Below are 21,128 nucleotides of genomic sequence, written 5' to 3' on the forward strand. Positions count from 1 at the left end.
GTCTCAGGCCTTTGTGTGCCAGACAACACAGCGCAATTACGTAAGGGCTCCCACAGAAACTGCTGAGTCTGAAACGTTCACGACTAAATCTAATCTGACTGCATCAGAAGTCGCTTCTTACAGAGATACTGCACTTGTTATCTATTTGTCAGAGATTACCTATTTTCTAGGCTTAGTTCAGTAACACCTCAGACAGCAGAAAGCTGACAGTGGTCTGAGGTAAATGACCAAATACAATTGCTTTGTACTTAAAAAGATTAAAGACACAAAATAGGTTATTTCTTAAACTTCAGTTTTTCAAGAGTCAGTCTTGAAAAAAGGCATTATTTTTCCACAAAAGGCTACATTACAATCAAAATGTTAATTAAAATCAAGACATTTGAATGTATTAGATTATAAATATTACAGAATAGAACTCTTAAAGTCTCGCATTTGACCTAACTTCTTTATGAACAAACTTATTCATTATGGTACTAAGTTATCAATTTAAAAACAGTTCCATGGTTATAACATAAAATGCATAATTAGGAAAAATATAGATGTACTGTCTTACTTCCTTAGGACAATTTTATTCCAGTACTTTTTTCCTCTGGACAGAGGAAGCTATTGTAACTGAGCACACAACGGCTCTTTCATAATAGAAAAAGTTACCAGCATGCACGTAAGTTGCATCAAGAACAGGGGCTCTATACAATGTCCAGAGCCTGTTGAGAAACACATAGCTTTTATATGCTGTGGATTAAAGAGCACAACCATCTGGTCAGCTTTCAGGCTAAATGAGCCAATGTTATCCCTGCATGCCAATTTGCACAATTGATAAAAAAAGGCCTATTATACATCTGTCTCAGTAATGTCTGATGTTACAGTTTTAGCAACACTCTCCTGTTTTATGATTATTTCAAGTTTTATATTTTAACAATACACTTACTTCCATGGGTACAATTGGCATCGCTACGTACTATATAAATGCTTTTCTCGCTTTATTATGTAAAATAAAGATTTAAAGGATAATGGCACTAAACTGACACTTTTTACATTGCTTTTAATTCCTTCTTCCAACTTTTTACAAGATTCACTATCGCAGAAGCCAGAAGGTGAAGGATTAAAAGAAGTCTTCACATAAAAGCTCTACGGATTGATATTTAATGAACTGTGAGATGTAAATCAATGCACAACAGCACAGTTTAAGCTTAAAATACTAGGATAACATTTATATTAAAAATAATTCACCTACAGATAATACAGTCTAGTGTTTATTGTATGTTATGGAAGGTACACTTGAATTTCAAAAATTTAAAACATATAAAAAGTGGTTAAGGGCTAACATTTTATCAACATGTGATAAATGTGTAAGAATGTTTATTATACAGCAGGGTACAATGGTAGTGTTAATGCCAACAGGGCACCACAGAAGTTAGTTTAAAAAAAATTTCCACTATGCTTTATACAAACACCACCACTTGCTGTTGTTTAAGAGTATCGGGAGAGGATCGCTGTCTGAAGGATAAGCAGTCCTATAACATTTTCAATGTTAGATAGTGTCATAGTACGTAATTGGTGAATGTTTCAAAATAAAACTAGAAATGCTGTAATTACTTCACAGAAATGCACATCCAATATTTGTTTTCAATAAGAACAATAGGTACAAGATTATAACTCTCCCTATATGAAATAATTTACACACAGATGAAAGCTACACTATCTAAAATAATCACTAAATACATTTTTCTTCTGGGAAATAAACAAGCAATTTTTGTTTTGCATGATCAATATCAAAAAACATATAGCAGAAGTAGTATTTTTTTAAACATAACTGATGCTCTAAAGGAAAAAAAAAAAAAGAAAAAAAAAAGAGGAAGAAATGAGAAAAAAGATTTTCCATGAATGTGCAACCTAAAATCAACCAAGCTTATATTGTAGTACAACCATATTAAGAAACCACTGATCAGAAATACAACTTTATGGAAAAAGTTTATAATCCACAAAACTGTTCATCAGGCCATAAAGTAAAATAGCTCCACAGTTTACAGATAAAACTGAGGCCACATAGATGCGTGCTATGTCTTATCTCCAGTAAGTAGATACTTAGGCAGAGGATGTGACACTTTGTTTGTAGACAGCATGGTATGCATTTCTCAGCAAGACGTAAGGGAAACAAGACTCCAAGAGATCCATTGTCAGGAATGGAGACTCCTGCACAATCTGAAAAATACCAGAAACACAAGGTTTTGCGGAATACCTTCCACTGCCTGCAGCTGCTAATCTATTTCATGGAGATAATTCTGGTCTGCAGCACACCACCACTCACGTATTTCATAGCAAAAAGAAGTAATACAAAGTTCAAACGTTGGGGAGAAACACATTGCAATAAACTCACCACTTGTCAAAGCTAGTCGTTTAGCTTTCCTATATATATAGAGTCATATAGCACTCCTGCTACTTCCAAAAGATACAGAATACTGAAAGGAAAACCTCTGAGCAGAGAGGATTTTCCCTCACACACTCTGAACAGTGCTTCTTTAATGTGAAATTTCATTTTAATATTGTATGTACTAGATGATCAATGAAAATGATCTGAACAATGTGATACAATGTTCTAGGCGACAAAGGACGATGGTAAAAACGTGTGTGTGTGTGTTGGGGGAGTGAAAAAAATTAATTTCTGACATTAGAATGCCAGGAAGAATGACATAAAAAAAAATTATTTCCACTGGTTGATAAGCTGCAACACACAAGGTGACACCCAAAACGCCCTTGCTGAATGACGCAATCTGGAGCCTATTCCTTAAGTTAGCAACACATAAAATAGACAAAAGCTTACCATGTCTAGTAGTAGGTAAACAGATTCTCTGTTCCTTGTAGTAGTTTTGTCCGTCTCCTGGCCAATCTTCAGTAGACTAGACGATGCAAGCTACATAAAAACCAGTATTTTGAAGCAATAAATATAACAGTGCATTGATTGACTTCTGCTATTTTGCTATACACACACAAAACCTTTCTGAAGAAATCAATATCCTAGCCAACAGACACTGCAGTGTACTAATAACTACAAAGGAAAGTAAACCTGAACACACAAACCATCACTGGGCTTTAGTCTCAGTGAGCCTTTTTTTTTTTGTTTATTTCTAGCAGTGTTTAATAAGCAATATATGCTATTTAGTACAAAAAGTGAATTAATTTATTGCAAAGAACTTGTGGTTGTAATCATTGGTTGACCATTATAAAGCCTACTGTAATTAATGGCAGAACTTCCATGGGATCAAGAGCTCACTTTCTCTCTCCTTCCCAAAATGCATATAAACTTACTGCATTTTGGTAAGATTTAAAGTGATTGGAGTTTTTGTTGTTTGAAGTTATACCCATTTTGCAATAGAAGAACAAATTAAGTTTTACTTCCTAAACTATATTTTTAATTGAAGAAATGTCATCCTAAAAGTAAATGAATACTATTTTATCAGACCATGAGCAACCCTACAATACTTAGTTTTAAAAGATATCCTGGAAACTTGTAACACATATTAGGTATTTACAAGCTCAGGATAACAGAATACAGTAAAATACTTAATTTGCAGATGCATTGACAACCCGTGTTTTCATTCCTTACAGAAATTTGAAAAAAAAAACTCTTTTCAACTTTCAGATGTACAATCATTTATGCCCTCACATCAAGCAGTGGCAATGTGCCTAAACCACATGTTTACCAGAAATGGATTTTAACTTAAAATGTTAACTTTAAAATCTAAATCAAGACTCCTCTTGAACAAATTCTGTCATTAATCAAATTGTAATATAAAATGAATGTGCATACTTCAAAATAATCTTAACACATACTCATTGGTATTAAATAACCTAGTAAGCTTTTTCTGTACTTAATTAAGTTTGACAGGAAAGCAGATCATCCCCGGCAGTACATTTTCTTCTTAAGAGAAATATTTTTCTTTCAGACTAACAGTAAGTGATATATAAAAGGTGTTAGAAAACAAAGATTATCAAAATATTTGAACCATCAAGTTATGGTCTGTGCAGTAAAAGCAGTGGTCTGAAACCAGCTCGTAAACACTGAAAAAATGCAAGCCTCATACCAAAAGTGTTTTTATCACATGAAACTATACTGGTTTCCTTCACTTGTCAAATGTATGCAACTTGACACAACCATTTCTTTCATCTTTTACAGCCAGCAGTTGCATTAGACAAGGTCAATGACCAAAGGTTTTTTCTGTTTTACAAAATGCAATGAACTTCCAGCAATGAAAGATCCTTTTAAGAAAAAAAAACCAAACCCAAACCAAACCAAAAAACCCAACAAACAAACAAATTGTTTCTGTGGACTTCTCGTTACAGAAAGTTACCATTATCCCATGCCTGTGTGTAAGGCACCTAAAATAAGGGGGGGAAGAGATATTTTGCAAAATTAGTAGTAATTTTTAAAAATTAAACTGAAGCTGCCATTTTAGCCTTTAGTTTCCCTTCAAGTATCGGCTTAATTAAGAGCCACTTTAAAAATTCTATTTCTACTCAGGCAGCACACCAAAATGTATTTAAAATGCATCACCACCACCTAAGGGCTTTTGATTTTTTTTTTTTAGCATCCCTAAGGATTTCAGAAGCCTTGATCTTCAGCCTGCTCTGAAGCATAAAAATTCCTCTCCCCAAATATCCCTGTAACATACCACTACCAGACAGCTACTGTTTAAGAATGGCAGACATGTCAAAAGGTACAACTCAAAAGCCACTCTGGAGTTGCTGCCTTTGAATAAGTAAAACAAACTGAGGAGTCCAACACATCATGGGAAAAAGTCTGCTAGACAGAATCTTGATTTTATACGCATTGCACATTTCTTTTTTTGAGTCACAGGCCACCACAATGTAAGAGATGGTATGTGCTAAAATACTAAGGATTACACTGGGAAAAAAAAGACACTTGTATTGATTTGCTAGTGTTACTTCCCAACATCAAACACAGCTGACTATTGCTAAAGGACTGCTACTAAATTTAATCTACATATAGACTTGTATTAACAATATGCTTTTGTCTCTGGTGCACCAAACCCAGATTTATATGAAATCAATTGTATTGCTTCCTGAAGTCAACAGATAATTTTTCTTGTTAAGATACAAATTTTAACCTATTGCTAGACTTCAGAAAAGTAACTTGCCCACACCTGATTTTCTCCTAATCAAAATCAATACTGTATTATACAGTAACTTTAGTTTCCCTGCAATCTATAACTACAGGAAAATAACAAGCATTACAAGCATTATGAAGCAATATTGCTATTGGAATAAATCTCGGTTAATCAATACTCATCCATACTAATCTAAATCTTTATAGTATGCCCTTGTGATTAAAATTACTCATGGCTGATTGCCGCTGTAAAAGGTAGCACTTGCAATGCAAACATTAATTATTTAATGACAGCACTGCGCAAGCTAGGCTATGTATAAAAACGGATGGAGGGGCATTAGGGGGTGGATTTAGGTGGCATTTTAGAGGAGCTAGCTCTAGAAATGAAGTCATACATACAGCCAAAAACTCTTTAAGACGGTCTTCAATGCTTCCCTTGTGGATGGTAAATAAAGCTGCAGCAATCTGGTTGATAGCTTTTGCCAAGCAATGAATGTTGTTGCAATGCCCTAAACAAAAACATACACAAATTACCTTAGCATCATGTTTGAAAATGACAGTGTTCTTTGGAAAATATCACCAAAGAGTAAACAGACGTCACAATGAAAGATCAACTTTTAGCATCCTACACAACGGGAGCAAAGTACTGGTACTTTGAACTTGGTATCAGGAAAGCCACCAGAAGTACAGATCTCCCTTCTGAATGCTGTAATGATCACAGCAATGTGACAAAGATCCCCATAGGTTTTAGAAATAAGGAAATATAATATATTGGAAGTTTATATGGCCTCTACAAAACTGGAGGGTATTACCACTTGACTAGGCTAACAAGACACATGCAAGCAGCATTTTTCCACCTAATTGGCTATTTTTCTCCCCTCTGTGTAAAGGAACAAGTTGTCATGCCCAGACGGCATTCACCCAAGAGATCTACAGGAACTCAAGAACAAAACTGTTGAATTGCTAATTGCTGTACATAACATCTTGCCTAAAATTCACCCAGGCTTCAGAGGCCTGGAAGGTGATTAAATGACACCAGTTTTTAAAGAGAGCAGAACTGCTCCTCAGTAAGCCTGATAGCTCTTCTAGGCAAATTAAGTCAAGTCTACCACTTTACAACAAAATTAATAGACATCTGAGCAAATATCTTGGGAAAGTGCTAGCATATGAAAAGGAGGACATCTTTGAAGGAGTTAGGAAGCATACAAGCACGCAAATACTACTGATTCCTACCAACTCTTTTTGGCCGCTGCTGAGCACTAAGCTCATTTTTTCATTCACTTGTTTATCGTAACTCCAAGATCATGTCTGAACAGTGAGTTCAGCTAGACCACATCACTCCACATGAGAAAAATTATTTTTTTCCCCATGCATATCACTATTCTTACTTAAAATTAATTTGATCTGTCATTCTGTTGCACAATTTACTCAGTATCATAATATCTATCTGCAGCTCTTTACTCCTCTAATATCCTCAATAACTTCACATGGTATGAAAATTTTCTCACCTCACTCTTCACCCTCCTTCTGGGTGGTCTATGAATACACTGACTACTAGGTCCCAGCAAAGATCTCTATGGATCTCCACCAGCAGGCCCCCCAGAGTTGATACTCCTACTCTGTCTCCTGTTTTTTTAATTAAATATTGCTGCATGAATATGCTAGTCCAAAAAAAGATCACCACTTTCCTTGAACATCAGTCAAGAACATCTGTTCTGCTTAATTCTGCTGATTTAAGTTTGTATTTGCTTTTGAAATGGCTTGATTTTTTGAAGTGACTTTATTTTTATGTTTCAGAGACTGTAGAAAAAGCATCATCAAGGGAATTCAGCTGACAAATCATTGTCTTCCAACCTGTGGCAGGTTTCAAGTCTTTAGAAAAGGCTATGTCTCTCGCAAACTATTGTTCTATTCTAGCCTCTAGATGACAAATTAGTCCTCTAGCCTGGTATTTGACTAGCAGTTCAGATTTCTTACTGGGAACAAAAGTAAAGGTCTGTTAGAGCCTGAGCCTTTATCTGGAGCTAGTGGAAGAAACAGGCTTGATCTTGAAGCAGGCAGAGAGAACGCAGACATTGCTAAAGCTGTCCAAGAACTGTCTGTATTTGGGAGGTATGTCTTGCCAGATTAGAAAGCTGAAACTCCTTCAAATCTGTGACTTGTTGATGGATAAATTTGGGATTTGTCCAGGGAATTTACTTCATAAAAAGCAGCATTAGTTAAGCTCTCATTCTGGAAATAGCATCTATATTAAATGTCTAAAGCCAGATGTTCTACAATAAGGGCAGAATACAGGAAAAAGTAATATTATGCAAGGAAGGCAGGACTGACAAGGTCTATTCTGTTTGTTCAGTTATTTTTGTAAAGTGAACGTATTTTATATATTCCTCTTGCCAGACTCTTTTCCTCTCAATAAAAAAGAGCCCACTCAGTAAAGAATTACATAATACAGAGGCCACATCTCATAAAATCAGTAGCAACTCCTAATACAGGCTTATTTGAGTTCTAGATGTAACTTCCCTCCAGTCACAGTTTTATGAGATCTTATTAACTGTACTTACTTTAAGAACCCACTTTGAAACAGGCTTTGTCTGACTTCATGTTAAGAGTTACTGAATGTAAATGAAATTGCAGAAACTGGAATATTTAGGCTACATGATATAAAACAAGCAGAAGGTAGAATTATCTGTTGTTTCAGCCTGCTAAGACCCTGAGGACTTGGAAGAGAGGGGAGTTTGAGGGAGGCAAACCTGTATGAGCTCTAACCTGCTGCAGAACCTCTAGCTAGCCTGACCAACGTTCTTAGAAATAAATTTGTAGAGGGGTGAATGTGAAAATATAATTACCGTTAAAAACTTTTAGTACTGTCCCCCTGGCAAGTAGTACGAGTCTTGAGACACCACAGTAAGAAAGATGCTTTTGAAGGAGAAACTGGTAGCAGAAAGTGCTTCCAGAGGGTTTCTTTTACGAAATATAAACAAGTAATATTTAAGAGATGTGGTCTTAAACACACATAAGCAAGTTCATTTGGACTGAGTTGAGAATCAACCTGATTGTCCTTTATCAAGCAAGTTTCTACCCGTGCCCCTCACCAATCACATTTGATATTCCCTGCTGTTGCCTATATTCTGAGATTTTCATTCAACCACCATGACTTCGAAGAAGCTCGCAAAAAGCAATAGAAACACTGTGAGTGCAGATAACGTGAAACAATGTTTCTGCAGGTTACACATTGTTCTCCCTATTCATCATAAAAAGATGTTAACTTTAACATTGATTTGAAAAGTTAAGAATTTTAAAGTTCTACTCATTGCATCAGAGATTTATCCAACTTTTTCACAATTGACAAAAGGCTACATTATTAATTTAAAATGAAACTAGAGTTAAAAAATCCCTAATCTCTCAAAACTGAAGAAAATTTTAATTAACCCAATTTAAAACAATAAGCTCAAGACTCTCAAAAAATATGATCTGCATACTATATTAAGTAATACAGAAGGCTTTCAGAATTTTTGGTCTTTTCCTAGCACTTTAAATTTTCAGAAGTCAGTTTAGACAGTCTTTGTGAGTTAAATTTTGACTGGATTAAAAATAATGCAACTTTAAAAGAAAAAATGGAAAAAACACAGTATACCCAGTAAATGGATGCAGAATAAACATGGTCTTTTATGTGAGCCCTGCTACACATCACAAAGGAAATAGCTAGAACAGCTGAAAGGTGATTTTTGTGTGCGTTGGAACAGTTTTGTCAGTCTTTTTTTTTTTTTTCCCCAACTTAATTTTGTCTGAAAGAGAACTTTTTTTTTTGGATTACATGCAAAGAATTTCCTTGAGGCAAAGATTTTTTCTTTTTTTTAAGTAAGAAAGTTGAACTACTGCGTAGGATATAATTCTGTTCACAGCTTACACCTTCCAGATTCCGTTTTCGAAATTTTATGCTTAGTAATATGAACAGCATATTAAATATAGAAAAGACACCTTGTATGAGTGGCCCAAAGCCAATGTAAAGATTACTAAAACATCTATACTATTATATAATAAACCTCACACTAGTTAATGTAGAATGTATGTTCTAGCAATTCCACATACTAGGATGAGATTGCCCCCTACAGTATCTGAACTGTTCTTAAAATCTCAAGTAGAAGGCTCATTTTTCATAAAAAGTTACTCAGACAAGAATTAAGTAAATGTTGTTTAAAGTAACTTTCAGAAGAAATTTCCTGGATTAGAGCTAGCTGATTTTTAAATTTTGTTCACTACAAAATGTAAATAAATATTTAAAGCAAAAGTATTCAAGAAACTACCAAGACTATTATGAAGAAAGTATTCACTGCAAATTTTTAGCTGATTTTACGTTACCTTCAATGGCGGGGCTATACTGAGACATCACATTACTAGCCAAAGTCGGCAAGGAGACTGCCACGAAGACCATGAGAAGGCAAGCAATTTTATATTCTTCTTCTGGACTAATGTTTTCTAAAAACAAAACCAAAGTTCTTTAATTAAAGAAGTCATCTTAAAGTATTTCCTTTCAACTGCAGGTAGTTTCGAATATAAAATGTTTGACCAAACTGAAATTTAAACCCATCAACAACAAACTCAATGTCTGTATTGTGAAAGGAGGAATAGTATGTCAGTCTTGCCTGAAGACACAGGATGGAGCTTCAAAATGTCCAGTTTGTTATCTACAAGAATGAAGGCAAGCTGCTGCCACCTTATCACTTCTAACCATTTAGCTACTAACACTTTCATATGCTGAGCTGAATAGTATTTTTACAGCCTAATGTAAATCCAGTTACTGCTCTGAGGTGAGGAGAGCTGCTCTCGCATTCTCCCTTTGGTAAATGAGCAGAAGATGATGTGCACTCACCTCAATTCACACTAAAATCTTGTGTTTTCAAAAATAGCAGCATCACCACACATTAGCATAAGATTAGTTTTTAAAAAAGTCAACAGTTGGTGAAGTAGAGTACGTGTATCTGTACAAACTGAATTACTAGAAGCAAAATACTTCAAAGTGCAAAGGTAAGAATCAAAATACACGATCCTAACCAACCATGAAAATATACAGAAAATCCCTGTCTCGTTCACCCAGCCTAAACATTCACAGCTGCACCACGATGAAAATAATCTATTTAAAATGCCATTTCAAATACTAGCTATCTTCCAAAGATATACCTATGTATATTACACATATAATGTATATAAAACAAATACACCATTTTTTTTTTTAAGGTACACAAAGAAATTGTGCTTGAGACTTAAGTTTGAATATTAAAATGCCCCTTGGAATTAGCTGCATTTTCCCCTCCCAAAATAACTACTATTAAAGCAAGAAAAATCAACTTAGGAAGCATTTACAATATTCACGATCTGATTATAACACTAACTATCCATTACACACAGGGGAAAAATAGTAATAGAGTGCTCAGTAAGGAAGACAGGGAAAAAAGCTGAAGACTGTCAAAAACCACTTAAGAGTCTTAATTCATGCCCTCAAACCTGCCAGAGTAAACAAAACTGAAAAGCTTAGACAGTGGTGCTTTAAAGCAAATAAGAGTAAACACTATATACGTTAGAACATTAAGATGTTTATTTAACTGTGTTTCCCCTTGTAAGCTCCATGTTAACATTGGTGTAACACACCAGTAACACAATGTTGTGAAATTCATGAAGTGCTTTCAGCTGGCATTTCAGCTCCTAATGCCTACTTATGTGACACAGATTTGTTACAGATCTGTACAACAGAACTGATCATGTCCGTAGCTGTTCACAACAGAGTCCTATTTTCATTGTCTTTAAATTACAGCAGTTTTCACCTTTAGCTATTAAACTCCTTCAACATCTACTCGTTATTCCTTTCTAGGTCAACAAGTTAATTCACATGTGCTTGAAAAGATTCTCAAGCTAACACATCAGTAGGCAGCAGGCACAAATAATCCATGTCCTTATGCCATTTATGGAGTTCATCAAAGGAATAAAAAGAACCCAAGATACAAAAGTCTCCTTCTAGCACTTTAAACACTTCCATGCCTGGGTGCATTTATTCCTCCCCCCGCCCTTTTTAAAGTTGTAACTTCTTACCTGATTTTTGGGAAGACAGTGCTACAACCAAGGCAGGATCAATCTCACAAGGCAATCCAGCAGCTGATGACAGTTCATATACATTCATTGCCACCTGAGGACCAGAAGAAAGATAATTACAAAAAAGACAACATTGAATGGGTTTTGTGTAAACATGAGGAAGCACTGTTTTGCTGTCCTGTTTAAAATGTTCATATTGGAGTTTGAGGCACTAAGGAATTTCAGAAACTTGGCTAAAACGAGATAAAGAGACTCTACATTTTTGTTTGTTTCTAACCTACATTGAACAGCTGGGTCAGTACTTTGTGTGCTAGGTTATACTTTCTTTTCATCAAGCCAAACAAAGCTTGTATACTTTTCTACAATACCTCCAAAGCAAACATCCTGACTTCCAATTAGCTGTTTCTACATCTTCACTGTTCAAAAGAAACTAACAGATTTTGTCTACCAGATCTGAAGTATCAGCTAACATCTGCAAATACAGCATTTTTAGACAAAAGCCAAAAGTCACAATCTGGTGAAATATTAGAGTAAGGCAGAAACCTTACAACATTCAAATTTGATACACATTCAGTATCCAGTGATTCCAAGTGCCAAGAATTAGACTCTAAGAGGCCCTAACACTTGGAGGAACTAAGAGCATCTTGAAATGTATTCCATTTTCCAGTCTGTCCCAGGCTGTATCTTTTATTGCCATTAACAAACACTCAACACAGTTATTCTCTCTTTCCCCAATTTACATTTTGGACAAAGTATCTGAAGTTCAGATGAATCTCTGCAAAAGCAGGTTTATACCAAACACAAAGGACTACAGGAAATGCGAGCAATGGGTCTTACTGCCATTGGCATTTGAGAAGTTTTACACTTTGCCCATAAATTCTCAAATACAGGTGGTCAGCTGCACATAGGGGACATTGTGCAGACTAGCATTTATGTGCTCCAGCCTGGCTACCCAAGGGCAAGTTCTGATATGAAAAGCATACAAAGTTGTTTGCACAGTGCTACGCTGTCAGCAGGACATACGATATTAGCTTGAGTACAGTCCTGCATTAAAAGAATCACTGAGCATCTGGATGGGAGCTGGTTTCCCACAAACTGATTAAGGAGAAACAGTGGAACAAATGCAAGACTGTTCCTAAAAGCCTGTATACACATCCCAACAATTTAATATTAAAAATAACCAAATAAAAAAGAACAAACCCCATTTTGCCAGTCACCCCAAATCGTAAGTTTCGGGGATACTAAAATAAAAGTAACATTTCATAACAAGTATTTATTTCAACAGCTTTAAAGCTATTTATGCCTTGCTTGGTAAATTTAGTACATAGGAAATTACTACGTTATTATGTTCTAAATCATGCCCAATCAGGCAATTGTCCCAATCCACTGTACAAAGCCTTGTAAAGATCTGTCTGTTGACATGCCTTCATTTAAGAAAAAACAGTCTGTCTTATTGTCCCAAAAGAAGCCTTTGCTGCCTGCAATTGCACTGCTGTATGTTAGCAGGTTCATAGCACAGTTCTGGCCCTTCCAACAAGCTGTTTTCAAGACAAAGCTCTGGCAGAGTTGCGGGGTAGCACATGTCAGAGTTCCCAGTATTCCCAGTAGGCACTATGGAGACAAGACTACACAGGTTTGGCTCCTTCTCCATGGCACAGTCCTCCAACATTATCCAGGCAAGCTACATACTCTCCAACAAGCCTACGTGGCATCACACCACACCACAAGACATGACATCTACAGTTGGTATCATGCGAACACCAGCATCGTGGACTATACCACAGCACTTAGAATTTGTTTCAGACACGTTGAACTAGAAAAACACACACAGAATAGGTATATTTAAGAATCACAGCAGAACTACAGTAGACCCAGAGAAGGCCAACAGCCAAATATTACATGAAGCAGAGGCAACTAGGTGGTGATATGTGGCATGAACCAGAGAACAGTCCTCAGCATGGCTTTATTTAGCAGTAGATAGCTTTTTTGCCATCCAGTTATTCCAGTGACTGCAAATTACTCCAGTGACTTCCAGAAGAGAAGCAACAAGTATTATGTTCGCTCATATCTGCTGACACACGAGTTCAGTGATGTCTTTAAAGATCCATCGAGATGTTTAAAATCATCTGTTATCATCGGCTTAAAAATATCAATGCTAGGATACTGTCTTCAATGATTACTGTTGCAGCTTTTATCCCACCCTATTTTTCAGCACCCCTTTGATACCAGAGGGTGCAAGAAGTTTTCTGAAAAGGTCAAGCAAAGTAAGCAGTGAACTTCCCTTCTCATCTCTTCTGCATGCTGATTTCTCAAGTTCAATAATGGAACATGATGCTTTGGTGATCAATGATTTTCTCTGTAACTATAGGCAAGAATTTTAGATGGGCTTTTCTTGACAAGTGCAAAGGCAGCTTGCATCATGTTGATATAATTTTTATCATGAGCCAGTCAGCATCCTTGAAGTTAATTTTCCATAGAATTTTCACAGAATTCCTCTATTGTGGTATGAATTTCCATGTTTTCATGGCTGGTTTATCAGCATTGCAAGTTTCAAAGAGTATGTGATTGTATTTTGGAGTGAAATAGCATACCTGTGCAATTTCAGTAACAACATATTCTTCATGCAACCTCTAACTCATTTTCAGACAGACTGCTAAAACCATGAGGCCTGCCATAATGGACACTGAACTGTGCTTGTAATGTACTTTTAAAAAGGAGAAGGATGTTTTTTATTTAGTGAATCTTCATACACAACAGAACTTAAGTTTCTTTCCTCAGGAGTAAACAGCAAAATGTAAACTTTAGGTTCAGGAACAACAACATATTCTAGCCCTCAAAAACCATACTTTGCTCAAGAGCAGATATCCTGGTTTCAGCTGGGATAGAGTTAATTTTCTTTCTAGTAGCTGGTATAGTGTTACGTTTTGGGTTCAGTATGAGAAGAATGTTGATAACACACTGATGTTTTCAGTTGTTGCTAAGTAGTGTTTAGACTAAGTCAAGGATTTTTCAGCTTCTCATGCCTAGCCAGCAAGAAGGCTGGAGGGGCAGAAGAAGTTGGGAGGGGACATGGCCAGGGCAGCTGACCCAAAGTGGCCAAAGGGGTAACGTCATGCCCAGTATATACACTGGGGGAAGCTGGCCTAAGGGGATCGCTGCTCGGGAACTAACTGGGCATTGGTCAGCGGGTGGTGAGCAATTGCATTGTGCATCACTTGTTTTGTATATTCCAATCCTTTTTATTATTATTGTAATTTTATTATTGCTATTACTATCATTATTAGTCTCTTCCTTTCTGTTCTATTAAACTGTTCTTATCTCAACCCACAAGTTTTACTTGTTTTTCTCCCTGATTCTCTCCCCCATCCCACTGCGGAGGAGGGGGGGAGTGAGCAACTGCATGGTGCTTAGTTACCAGCTGGGGTTAAACCACAACAGCAGATTTCTAAAAATTGTTTCTGTAAAAGTGAATCAAGAGTTGGGCAATGTATACCCCACTACACATTTTCTGCAAATCAAATTGCCACAACACCATTGCTACAAAACCTTCACAGGCTCCAACCTGCAATAAGAGATTAAAAAAACCAGTTAGGCTGCAGCTATTAATGCATGCGTGTCTAGAAGCCACATGATGTAGCGACAAGGGTTTTTGGATGGAAACATACTACCATTCAGAAACAAGGCACTTTATTTAAGCTGCTAACTTTTTTTCAAGCATTTCAGACCATGGGTTCACAAGAATTTTCAGTGTAAGGTCAAAATCAGACTTGTAGCTATGACATGCATAGAGCTCCATCCATGTACACAGAGTCCTTGAAACATTCAGTTTTACCAGTTATACTGTTCATGCTATGAAGCAGCTCAGTGTTCTTCCCTTTATTGCTTAGTCATGTTTTAACACCTGATAAAATTTATTCTTAATTCTTTCCATGAAAATTCTCAAATGTGATCACAGGCAGATAGAGACTTGTGCTTATCCTATCAGTCAGTTGGTCTTTTTTCCCCAGAACATTAGGAGGCTGCAGATGCACAACTACTTAGCTCTTTGGAAAAAAAGGGTGTTCTTTGTTTCTGGATTTTTCACACTAAGCATGAAAGTCCTGCCCCTTACATATTTTCAGTAAGCTCCAAAAATGACTCCATCACCCTTCAGGCCAAACAGTACCTTCATGTCAGTCTCTCTTGGAATGTGATCTTTAAAGTCCTCGATGGAACTTACAAGGAAAGGAATGTGGTAGGATAAGACCTAAGAGACACAAACACATACAAAATGAGAAAAAATACTTCCGATGTTAATGATCCGTTAGACACTACCATTATTTTACTGGACTTACTAATTTTTTTTAAATGAGTTTTTATTTTATGTATATGAATTTGTAGATTTAAGACACTAAAGCCTAATAAATGCAAAATTAAGCAGTTTGCAAAGTGAGTTTTTAAAATGTACTAAACACAGAAGACATTGAGAAACATGCTCAAACTAAAACCTGTATGTTTTAATGTAACATTTCTCTGAACAGTACTCAAAAAGCAGATTTCCCCACCCCCAACTTGCAATTCAAAGTTAAGTTATGACTGAGTATTGCCATTTTACCCACATGCCAACCTTTTAAGAGGTAGCACTCCTAAATAGTGAAGCTTCAAATACCCTGTCATTCCATTAAATGAAATAAAATGAAAATTATTTGGAACATATTCAGTTATTTCTTACATCTCTAAGTGCTTCCTGTGCCAAGGACCGAAAAGACAAGATAACACCAATAATCGTCATTCTCTTCAAAACACTGTCAACAGCTGAAGAGAAACGAGAACAACAGTGAACAAGAACCTGTTGATGTTTACAAGCTCAATTCTTCAAAAAAGATAAAGAAGACATTTAACAAAATACTGAAAACCACAAGGTACTGAAACAATGGCATTCGTTAAAAGAGCCAAAATAAACAGTCCTTAAGCAGCTTTTTATAACTGAGTTGACAATGGGATTTTCAGTGCAAGACTACCCTGTTAACCACTTCATGGAATGAACCACAGCTGACAATATTGGATGCTATCACTAGTTCTGTGTTTTCTTGAGGCCAAAAATGTCTCTTCCTAATAATTTTTTTTGTTAAAAATAATTACTTATGTTAATTACATATAAAAATCCTTCCAAAGAATGCAATAATTTACACTGTGATGGAATCAAATCAGAAACGTGTGTCAAAAAAGCCTGTGTTTTGTATTCTACAGCTATGCACCCGGTTTGCAGATTACTGCTGTTACTATGTGTTATCATCCCTGAAGAGATGCTCAAAGCTCATTGCTACTATAGTGCCCGTGCACTAAATTAACACTGAAATCTCATTTTGTCTGTACATGAGAAGACTGGAAAATTTTGAAAAGATGCATCAGTTTATACGAGCTCACATAGATTTTGCTGCTTCTGTATACTTAATACAGAGAAATTATTTTTTCTCATTTTCTTTACAAAGACAAAGATAAAACCCAATTCTTATCTTTAGTAGGACCTTGCCAGTTACCCACATGACAATCTTTTGAAGAGTGCTGCCATCTGGTCTGGCTTGTCGAAGCTGGTCCTCATTTGTGTTAGAACTTCAACATTCTCCACCACAAGTTTCTAAAATGAAGCAACAATTCAGGTCAGCTATAGATTTCAGTATGTTAACAGGATAAATGCATGGTTTAGGATATTTCAGTCTGGCAGAGAGGCAACTACACTCATGGAATACAGATGTACCCACTGTGTTCTTAATGGGACTATAATATCAGCATTATCGTCAGGCACTACTCTACACAAAAGCAAGCTCTGAACCAAAAAGCAGAGGATTAGGTACCCCTTGGAACATGGTTTTTATATTCAACAATTTGTACCACTTCTTAAAACAAGGGAATGAAACTCAGTAAAACCAGACAATAGCTCCTCATGGTATTCAGCTTTTTATAAGAAGATTATACATATATCAATAAAAATGCAGATTCACAAAGTAATCCATTCTTTTGGGTTGCTCCTTTCACTAGTTATGCTGCAAGGATTAGAAATTTAATGTTAGTAAAATGGAAAAATGGAATGAAGAGTGCCAGAGTCAGATTGTTAAATCTTGGTGCAGTTTACTTGAAATTTTCTTCCATTATAATATAAAATAAAAATAGACACATTCATTCAAGCCCCGACACCTCAGCCTGAAACAGTTAAACTCAAGCACAGTATTTTTCATGTCAGTTTAACCAAAAGAAAAGAAAATGTGTGTCTGTTTCTAATTTGTAACAGCTCTCATACATGCAACTTGTAGTATTAGGGTAAATGTAATAACTTTCCTGAAATCATTCTCCAAATATGTATCAGATTTAAATTTAAATTACAGAGATTGCATAATCACATCCATAAAATGTCAGATCCAAAAAGGGTTTCTTGGTAGCTGAGGAACTTATGTTGTGCCAAGTAGTATTTTTAAACTCTCTTCAAGCAAGAAATAGGTACTTTGTTCTTACAAAAAATATTTTTGCAGTTTGGATGCCAAGTACCCTATTTCAGAAATGGAAAATATGATTATCTCTTTAGGTAGAGGACAACCAGCGGCTAAGAAAATTTACATATCTTGTGTGCTTCTGAACATTAAATGAAGAAAGCGTTCCCTTTCTTTAAAGGCCACTTAACTTAGTGCTTTGCATACTAAACAGTATCAGGGTAGAAAAGAACTGAAAGATGGAGGAAGAAAACAAGATATTCTGGATTGGGGGTCATCTTCCAAAGTGATTATTAATAGTTTTATTTTTCAAGTGGATGCATTCCAATCCATCTTAATTACCAGGCAGCACAAACAAAAGGAGCAATGAGGAGGGAGCAGGAAAAACTACTATTCATCAAACACGTAGGGCACTATAAGCCTGGTACATAATTTAAGATATATCATATAAAATCTAAGAACAGACATACCTGCAGGAACCTACTGCTAAGGATCCAAGAACACTTGACCTTTGATAGTTCTGCTAACTGCTTTAATAGTTTTATTTTACTTTGCTTCAACCCACACCGAAAACAGGGCAAAACATAGCAAATGGCAAGCAGGGAAATTAAATTTCAGAGTAAATACTCCTGTGACCACTGGAGAAGAGAAAACCAACACCACTTAAAACTATAATGCTCCTATGAAATAAATGGTGGTCTGAGTTCACTCCCACCTCCTAGTCAAGTAGCCTGTGCAAAGCAGATCTGTCCAACAGCTTAGACCTCTCAGATTCAATTACATTGTGTCATGGTCATGCTATTTCCATAAGTCTATCCATAATCCACGCAGTCTTCCCACTTTCATTCTTCTTATCTTCAGTGAGAAGCAAGGAAAGAAATAAGCTATACAAGATGTAGCAAACTAACCACCTCCAAGAATGTGTGCACATGTGCACGCACATAGACACACAAGATGTGCTTCTATGCTGAAAGCCAAAACAAGACTGGTTTCAAAGATGGGCAATTTTAAACCAGCCACTGTATCAGAACTTGGCAGATGTGTGACATTTTAATTTAAATCCCTCAAAGCTCTCCAGAACGCAAGATTGAAGGCAATAGCCCACGCACATTGTTACTGAGTCAAGCTTTCAGCTTTACAAAAAAACCCCAGCATATCAGTTTAAGATTTAAAAGGAACAGGCTGGAATACAGTTCAAATAGTTACTTAAATGAGGCAAGCTTCCCCTCCTCGCCCCAGTCTTAAACTTCAGATATAAACCCAACACCTGGTCCCACTGCGTGAAGCAAAGCAAGCACGTTGAACCCTACTCTTAATAAATTCCCCATTCTATCCCCTTGTTGCTTCCTTCGCCCAAACACAGATGTTTCTCAGTGCTCTCTTGCTAAGCTAACTGCATCTCAGCCAAAGAGATGAACATTTTATTACTTTTTTTCCTCCAAATATGTGGTCATGTGCATGTGGATCTACATTATGTTCTGCTTATCCTTAGCAGCACCAGAAAACAACAAATCTCAGAAACAGTTTAAAGTTGCTTTTAAAAAAAAAAATACACAGAGCTACAACGTCAATAGTGCTGATTTTGAGGAAGTATGACAACTCCACAGTAAGTGGACAAACACAAGCGCAGCAACCAACAAACAACTGCCTAATGGCTTTGTGTTCTACTTGAAACGTGACAGATGTTACTTTGTCCATAGCCAGGAGTTACAGAATTTAACCTTAAAATCATAGCGTTCTCACCTGGAAAGTCTCATCCTAAAACTCAAAAATTGGAATGGGCATAAGGTATCAATTACCCTGTCTGGCTGGTCACTCACGTCAGGGATGCTGCACTCTCTTGCGGCAGCTTAGAAAGCATGAACAGCCCCTCTCCTTAATCTGTGACGTTGAATAAAAGGCTTCAAATCTTTTAGGGCATCATACACCCTAACAACTCAGCAGCACTGAAATTCACAATGTTTATAGAGAGAACAAGTTCTCTGAAACTGTAACACAGGATATATTAAAAACACACACTTTTAAAGGCCTGGTATGCTTGTAATAGTAAATTGTTGTTGAAAAAAATGCAAGTTCCTTAGATCTCTTAAGTATTCATGTGCATTTTAAAAACATAGCATGCATGAATAGTTACAAAAACCTCTTTATTGTAATTTGTGGTTAAATAAACTGAAAATAATGAGATGTAATAACAACTTGGAATTAAATTTGGAAATTACACTAAAAGAGTAAGTCTCATAAAAAGCAAATATATGCCAATTAGTGACATTTTAACAGTATGACTATCCTGGGAAGGTAGTACACATTATTAAATTTATTAAAACCTCTTTCCAGAAAATCACATAGGCACCAAATGCTTCCGCTGTCATTGTTCATTGTTTTGAATATACATGCAACTAGCTTCCTTGACATGTCCATATTTCCAATTTTTTTCATGGCACCAACTTTATCATTTGTTTGTATTGCTGTATGTTATCAGGTTTATTTATCAGAATACAGACATTTATAATAAATGGATACTGTTCAGCCTGAGGGAAAGATATATCTAAAAATGAGGAAAACTAACAAAGAAAGAAGAACTGATTCTCCCATCCATGTAAACTGAACAATACATGCTCACACACATGGTAAAGAAAGTAAGTCCTTAGAGATGACTAAGATATATTTGAGATTTTCATGCTAAGTTTTGAGAGTCAACAGACTTGGGTAAGTGTTTCACAAGCACCTGGAGATCTTGAAAAACATTTCTCCTCCCATTGATGCCAAAGAGAGACTTAACTCCTAACTTAGGGTATCTAACATAGAAATCAACAGAGCCTGCATGAAGTCCTGCCCATTCAGCTGTTGAAGAATGTGGGATACAAACATACTACATGTGCAAATGTACTCCAAAATAAGAGTAAGATTCACAGCTTCATCAGTTTGTTTGATGTAGTCATTTCAAAAAAATGGCATGCAGAAGCATAGCTGTTAAATATCCTAAAGGAAGCTTAAACAGAAAACTACCCGCCTTCCCACCCACCAGTTTCCCAAGGTTACCTTAAGCTCAGCAACCTGTGAAGAAATGTGCCACATCAGACTTTCACTTAGGAACTTCATGCCATATGGTCCCAGAAGTTCAGAAAGGGCTCTCATTTCTGAGAAATAAAACAAACTGTTCTACTTCAAACATTTCTTCTTCAGTTATTTGATGCCCATCATGTATCTAGCAACAGTGTTTTAATTGCAAAAATATTTTACCACAAAGTAGAATTTTAGATACAAGAACTTGTATCGTAATAGAACTGAAGCAGCAGTCACCAATACATCATACGCCTACCTCTGTAGCTTAAATGCAACAACTCTGCTTTGACCAAAACCAGAAAAAGCAAGCTCTCTCAAGACATAGAGGCAGCACAAATAAAAAAGTACTTAAAATACTACCGAAGGTCAACAAATGCTGTTTATAATAGAAT

At 36.2% G+C, this 21,128-nt stretch overlaps 1 protein-coding gene across 6 annotated transcripts in view; it reads right to left on the reverse strand.

Moving 5' to 3' along the window:
• Positions 1-542: 542 nt before the first annotated feature.
• The window catches only part of NCKAP1 (NCK associated protein 1), a 62,906-nt gene continuing 42,320 nt past the window's right edge, over positions 543-21,128 (reverse strand). For all 6 annotated transcript variants that reach the window (XM_052791451.1, XM_052791450.1, XM_052791448.1 and 3 more), the window contains 9 exons: positions 20,713-20,810; positions 16,733-16,826; positions 15,921-16,003; positions 15,375-15,455; positions 11,210-11,303; positions 9,485-9,601; positions 5,525-5,634; positions 2,822-2,911; positions 543-2,202 (listed from right to left, as the gene is read on the reverse strand). In XM_052791451.1, coding sequence (XP_052647411.1) covers positions 2,086-2,202; positions 2,822-2,911; positions 5,525-5,634; positions 9,485-9,601; positions 11,210-11,303; positions 15,375-15,455; positions 15,921-16,003; positions 16,733-16,826; positions 20,713-20,810 — 884 coding nt within the window. In that variant the 3' untranslated portion in view covers positions 543-2,085. The remainder of the gene's footprint in view (positions 2,203-2,821; positions 2,912-5,524; positions 5,635-9,484; positions 9,602-11,209; positions 11,304-15,374; positions 15,456-15,920; positions 16,004-16,732; positions 16,827-20,712; positions 20,811-21,128) is intronic.

Source organism: Harpia harpyja, chromosome 7 (assembly GCF_026419915.1).
Source record: "Harpia harpyja isolate bHarHar1 chromosome 7, bHarHar1 primary haplotype, whole genome shotgun sequence".
NCBI classification, from domain to species: Eukaryota; Metazoa; Chordata; class Aves; order Accipitriformes; family Accipitridae; genus Harpia; species Harpia harpyja.